This window comes from Epinephelus moara, chromosome 23, assembly GCF_006386435.1.
Source record: "Epinephelus moara isolate mb chromosome 23, YSFRI_EMoa_1.0, whole genome shotgun sequence".
In the NCBI taxonomy this organism is placed as follows: Eukaryota; Metazoa; Chordata; class Actinopteri; order Perciformes; family Serranidae; genus Epinephelus; species Epinephelus moara.
The window spans coordinates 9,049,326-9,055,686 of NC_065528.1; the positions used below are offsets into that span (position 1 = coordinate 9,049,326).

The 6,361-nt window shown below is 39.8% G+C and overlaps 1 protein-coding gene across 1 annotated transcript in view; it reads right to left on the minus strand.

Annotated features, from left to right (window-relative positions):
• LOC126384653 (chloride anion exchanger-like) overlaps positions 1–6,361 on the minus strand; it is a 19,536-nt gene that overhangs the window by 1,769 nt on the left and 11,406 nt on the right. Inside the window, exons 13-18 of the mRNA XM_050035797.1 lie at positions 5,357–5,426; positions 5,169–5,261; positions 4,975–5,070; positions 3,727–3,933; positions 1,985–2,039; positions 1,749–1,885 (exon numbers count right to left, since the gene is read on the minus strand). Coding sequence (XP_049891754.1) covers positions 1,749–1,885; positions 1,985–2,039; positions 3,727–3,933; positions 4,975–5,070; positions 5,169–5,261; positions 5,357–5,426 — 658 coding nt within the window. The remainder of the gene's footprint in view (positions 1–1,748; positions 1,886–1,984; positions 2,040–3,726; positions 3,934–4,974; positions 5,071–5,168; positions 5,262–5,356; positions 5,427–6,361) is intronic.

Here is a 6,361-nt window from a genome sequence, read left to right on the forward strand (position 1 = left end):
TTTCTCCTCCTCATATTTTAGTAGAATTAATCTCTGATCCTCACGAGAAATACTTTTTTTCCTCACATACGGCGCTCTGTGGCGCTCTGTGACGCTCAGTGACGCTGCGCCTCTCTCATGATTGTGATTGGTCCGCTGTGTGCGCGTTCATGGCTCTTGATAAAGCAATCCTGGGTTGAGTTACCGAGTTGATATCCAGCGTCGTGATACCGATTATCCTGATTGCCATTGTTAGGGTTAGTCAACCCAGGATAGGTCTGGGTAACCCAGGAAAGGTTGATCTCGCTTCGTGATACAGGCTCCTGAAGTTAAAAAAAATCAATGCATTATAACTGTTGTAATACACAAGATGATTCACAGTCCTTTATCTAGGCTACTCCATTAAAAGTCTCATGTTGCATGTCTCTTTGGTTTAAAGACATGTAGATTCACAAAGTTTCCAAAGTTCTGCTTGGATCACATTCTGATCTCACAGCATCATACTGTATTAATAAGGTTATAACTACAATCACTGTGTTTTATGTTAATTTTTTTCATATACATTTAAAGTTTGAAGCTTCCCAAAAAGGCCAGGCACAATGAAATTTAAAAATTAACCTGAGTCAGTGTGTTGGGGGAAAAAAATAGAAAAGAATCAGGATCCAAATGAAAATGTCAACGAAGTCATGTTTTCAGTTCAAAAGAATTGTTGTGTTTTCTGAAACACAGCTAAATTTAACAAAGTTTTCACATTCTAATGACGACATGTGAAGGCTGTTCTGCCCTGTATGCTGTGATGCTTAAAGGTGCAGTCTGTGATTCTAATCCAATACACTGTTTGTCAAATTCAGCGAATATCTCCACACAGTCCACTAGCTGTCTGTTCTGTGTGTGCTGAAAGAAAATCCAGCATTCAGCCCTGGTACTGATATTGGAAACAATCTTGGACCAAGCTTCACAACAATAGGCAGTGGGAGTGACGGTAAAACGAAGCTTCTGAAGGAGCGCTGATGAGAGGGGTGTATTTGTTGGGGTGCTGAGTTGATATCAATAATCTGTCTGCAGAATCACTGACTCAACCTTTAAGGATGCTAGGGATGAGGCCATCAGCCCATTTGCACTTTGTTCTTGAGCAACTTATCTCCTCAGTGACTGTGCAACTGCAGAGTAATCTGCTCTGGATATTAATTTTAAAAAGCAATAATAATATTTATTAATGTCCTCTAATAAACTCTAATTGTTTCAGTGACCTCATGACCCTTCCTGTTGCCCTGCCATTTTGAGGGCTGAAATTTGTACACTTGCATGTCAATATTTTACCAGGTGTTAGCGATGAAACTGTTGAACATGGTCCCTCCCCAGAGGATAAAACTGTGACTCTCTCTATGAAAGATTGAAAATACTAAACCAGAGTACTGGCCTATGCTGCCCTCTGCTGGACAACACTGAAACACAATGAATCTCGTCACACTGTGTTGAGATTTGATTTGTTATTACGATAAATGTATACATAAACAGGAAATACATACTGTATTATTAATTTATTTCACTTTATTTCTTTGTCTTTATTTTGGCGTTGTAATATAACCCATACATCTAATTATATCAAGGGAATGAAACCTTTGATTGTCATGACCCCATGACCTTTCCTCTAATGTCACCCTGAGGCTGACAGTTTCAGCTCCATGACTTAGTAATGACTAAAGTACAGAACTAAGTACAGAGGCAATGATAGAAACAGTATTTATAGTATACATAGTTTTTCTTACCACCCAGCCTCTGGTTCTATCAGTCTTGTGTTTTTCCAGCACATGCAGCATGGCGTCATGAAGGGTCGGGAAGAACATGGAGGTCAGAATCTCATCATCGAAGAACATACAGCTGTGTAGATTCTCCCGAATGTACACTGTCAACATATGAGAAGCATGGAGTGGGTTTTTTCAGGCAGTATTCACATCACAGATTCTGGGATGTTGTGCTTTTGAGAAACACTGATGAAACTCACCATCACAAGAAACAATGTAAACTTCCACATCAACACGGATGAACTCTTTGATTGTCTGTGGAGAATGCGGTAAGTTTATATGAGAGATGATTTCACACTTGAGAGAAACAGTTTATACAGGAAGTACATACACAGCTGATGAGTGATAAATACATTGGCTGCACTTCATTGTAGAGTCCTCACCACCTAGCCTGGAAATCCAGACTCAAATCTAGAAATTCGAATTTGCTAGGGGCAGGGCATCTGGATTTCCAGGTTACTCACCGCCTACTTCTTTGTGATCATTCTGCAAAAGGAGGTTTTGTCTCATGTTGAGTCAATCTTAAGGTCTTTTAGAGAAGGGAAGATATTTCTGTTTTCTCTCATAAGTTATTATGGCAGTGTAGTTTTCAACATATTCCTATTTTTGTTGAATCTTGTGCATTTCCTTTTTGTTTTGGTGTCTTGAACACAGTCTGGAAGGTCTTCCCCAAGAAAAATTTGCTGTAGAGGAAGCAATGTCTTTTACTCTTCCAGTTTTGTTAATTTGGAATACACAAAATATTTTCTGCCTCTAGACATCCAAACTGCATCAACAGAGTATCCAAGGTCCAATGTTACAGTCTTGACGACACTGTTGAATTATAAAGTGATCTTTGGAAAGTCTTAAACAGGAGGTGCCACAGCAGAGAGGGTGCTGCACCAAAGGATATCGCCAAAATCAGAAAACAAAGTTTGTTCAAAAAAGTTGATTGTATTTAAAAGTATCCTTTGGATTATTCATAGTATTAAAGCTTTCATTACTGTATTGCAAACATCGCCTGCTGATGCTGCTTCAAATGAAAAGCTTTTATAATGAAACAGCTCCAGGAACTGCAGACTTATTTAGAGCTGAAACAACAGAACAATTAATTGATTAGTTGACCAAAAGAAAAAATAATTGCCAACAGTTTTTATAACTGAATGATAATCATCTTTTGATTGATGAATCGATAGTGAAAATAATCTTTAGTTGCAGCCCTAGCTGTATTCATCAGTAGAGATACCAAGAGACTGCCGACTTCTTGTTCTACACAGCAACATGTGGATGTTGACATTTCAGTTTTAAATAATGCAAATGTGAAAAGCCATAGTGGACTATTCGGACAAAAAGGTGGAGGTGACGGGGGAAGTCAGATGAATCTGTATTGGCAGGAGATCAGGGTGGATGGAGGTCAAACAAACAGGACTTTCACCACAGAGACTGTTGCTTCTGTCCGAGATGAAACCAAAAGTCATCATTATATTATATTAAGTTATATAAAGTAGTATACTTAGGTTAACTTATGTTAACTGTCGTTCATAACTTAAGTTACGTTACAAACGCACTAATGTTAACCCAAACCAGGATCTTTGCCTCAATTTAACCAAGTATTTTTGTTTCCGAAACCTAATCACATTAACCTCATTACTACAACTGCAGCTGGTGACAGTAATATGTCATGTTAGGAGTCATTGGTGATTCCTATTTTGTTATTTAAGTATAAGGACATGTTGCTCTCCTGCCACCGGAAAGGGTGCTAATTGAGGAAATGCTCCGTGGGTTGTATTAGAGGGTAGGAACAAACAACCTTTGCGAGACAGGAAAGGTCAAAAGCCATAGTGAACTGTTTGGATGAAAAGGTGGAGGTAACATCCTGCCAGACACTGCTACCCTCCCAGCCTCACTACCACCAGCATTTATTGGGCTCCAGTATTTGGGAGCCCCCCGAATGACTTTGTACCGTTTTGAGTCCCTTCTGAGCAGAGATGTCCAGGAAGGAGACAGCAGAGAAGTCCAGGATCAGGCTGTGGAGGTTCACTCTAGGAACACTAATGTTGTCAGGAAGCTCGCTGTTCCAGTCTATCCTGAGGTTGGTGGGACGATCCAACTCCTCCTCGTTCATCGAAGACTCATCAGTCTTCTGGCGGTATAAACCCCTTGTTCCTTTCTGTATGACAGGTGTAGGAGTGTAGGCTTAAAGGGATCGTTCAGAACTTTTGAAGTAGGGTTGTATGAGGTACTTATCCACAGTCAAAGTATAACATACAGTAGATGTCAGTTGCCATGCCCCCGGTTTAGAGAAGCAGGATGGAGTCCAACACGGAAGCTAAGCAATGTGCTGCTGTGGATGGAGGCAGTGGCAAAACAGACTTTAGCCACCTAAAAAAATCTATATCAGTTTAAGAATACGCTATATGTAGACATTTTCTCGCTTTACCTTACAGTGAGTCAGCAGTTTCTGATGGGGAACTGAAGCGGTTACATCTCTCTTTACAGCCAGACTCCATTAAGAAAAACAGTGTTTTAATCGCTGAACACAGAAGCTGCTGGTCTGCTGCTGCCTCGATCACTTATCATGTTCATGTTATTGTGTGACTTTGGCTTTTAAAGTGGTTAGTTTGGATTCACCAAAGTCACACAATAACATTACTAACCGATCCAGACAGCTGTAGACCAGCGGCACCCATGTTCACCGAGCCATAATTACTGTTTTTGTCAATGGAGTCTGGTGGCTTAGCATAGAAAGAGCATAAACAGTGAACTGAAGCTGTTAAAGGCTTCCCCATCACAACAGGCTGTCTTACAAAAGGGCAAAGTGGTGACAAAACTGTCAATACAGCGTACACTTAAACGGATTTGGATTTTTTTTAGGTAGCCAAAATATGTTTCGTTGCTGACCCCCATCCACAGCAGTACATGGGCTGCAGTAGCTCAGTCCATAGGGACTTGGATCACATGCTTCAAGTCCCCATCCAGACAAAATATGGAATACGGATAGGTAGCTGCGCCTCTTGGGCACTGCCAAGGTGACCTTGAGCAAGGCACTCAGGCCTCGGGGGCTGCCGGCTAACATCTACTGTATGTAATACACTGACTATGGATAAGTACCCAATACAACCCCACTTCAAAATATCCAAACTTTACCATTAAAACTTTTGGAAGAACACTTTGAAGCACTCAGTAGTTTCTAATATATTTCAGCTCTCACCCCTGTAATGTCATCATCCTTTTCTTGTAACAGTTTCTTGATTTTCCTCAGAGCTTTGTTCCGCTTCCTCAAAACCCTCAGAGGGTTAAACCCAACCTGAAACAACCACATGTTTGGATTATGTTCATATACATTTATTTTCTGAGAACAACAAACTGAAGCAGAGAGAGTGAGAGTAGATGTGCCGTGCATACAGCCTCTACAAGCTTCTCCCTGAAGAACTCAATATTGGCGAAGAAGATAGGCGAGGGTATCCTGAAGATTTTTACTCCATTTGGTTCGAATATCTAAGAGGGGAAGGGAAATGCAATTCAGAGTTTTTTCAAAATATGAACTGAAAATATTCAAAAGTATTGTGTTTGATTTCATTTAACAAACTTACATGGTGATAATCTTTGCGATCTCTGTAGAGGTCAGTCCCTGGGATGTTAGCCAAGACGGAACAGCGGGGGCTGCAAAGACATGAAGAGAGTCTTGGTCATACTACTCATGTTTTTTTGGATAAAAATAAATACATTACCTTTATTTTATACAATTAATATTCCTATAAACTAGAAAAGTGCACTCAGTAAAGTGCAGATCTCTGCCAGGTGGCTGCCCAAGCTGATTGCAGCCTCTCTTGACAATTCTCATAATTTGAGCAGATGTGCCACAGCATATTTCAGAAGTTAATAAAAATAGATGCCTCACCTATTTTCCATACCATCATACCATACCATCTCTTTTTGTGCCTAACTTAGGTGGATCATAACATAACGGGTATGGAATTAATCTGCAGATGCTGCAATTCAAAATAAGACCAAACTTTTTGATTGATATCAGTTTTTGAGCCATGATGAAGGCCAAAATGTGGCCTGCAACAGATGGTAAGGCTTCTTGTTTTGAAAAAAACTTGCAGCCCGTATCAGCCAGTTAAGAGTAATGAGGAGTCAGCAGTCAGTGGTGGTATATAACAGTCAATAAAACAGGTTTTTCAACAATTTTGAATAACTGCAACCAGGAGAGGTCCTTGAGCACACAGTCATTCACGTGCAAGCCAAATATTAGGCTGATTGGTCCAGTAGTTTGCTTATGCCTAGTGGAAATAAAAAAGATACTAGAATTGGACATCAGTCAAAGATAAAGCATTATAAGACAGGGTTCTTTGTTTATCAAAGGTCCAGTGTGTGGGATTTCAGGCATCTATTGGCAGACATGGTTTATAATATTTATAACCATATTTTCAGTTTACAGTCCCCTAAAAATAAGAATTGTTGTATTTTTGTTATGTTAAAGGCGCTGTATGTAAGAATGTGGCCAAAACGGTTCATCAATCAATTTTCAATCAATTTTATTTATAAAGCCCAATATCACAAATCACAATTTGCCTCACAGGGCTTTACAGCAT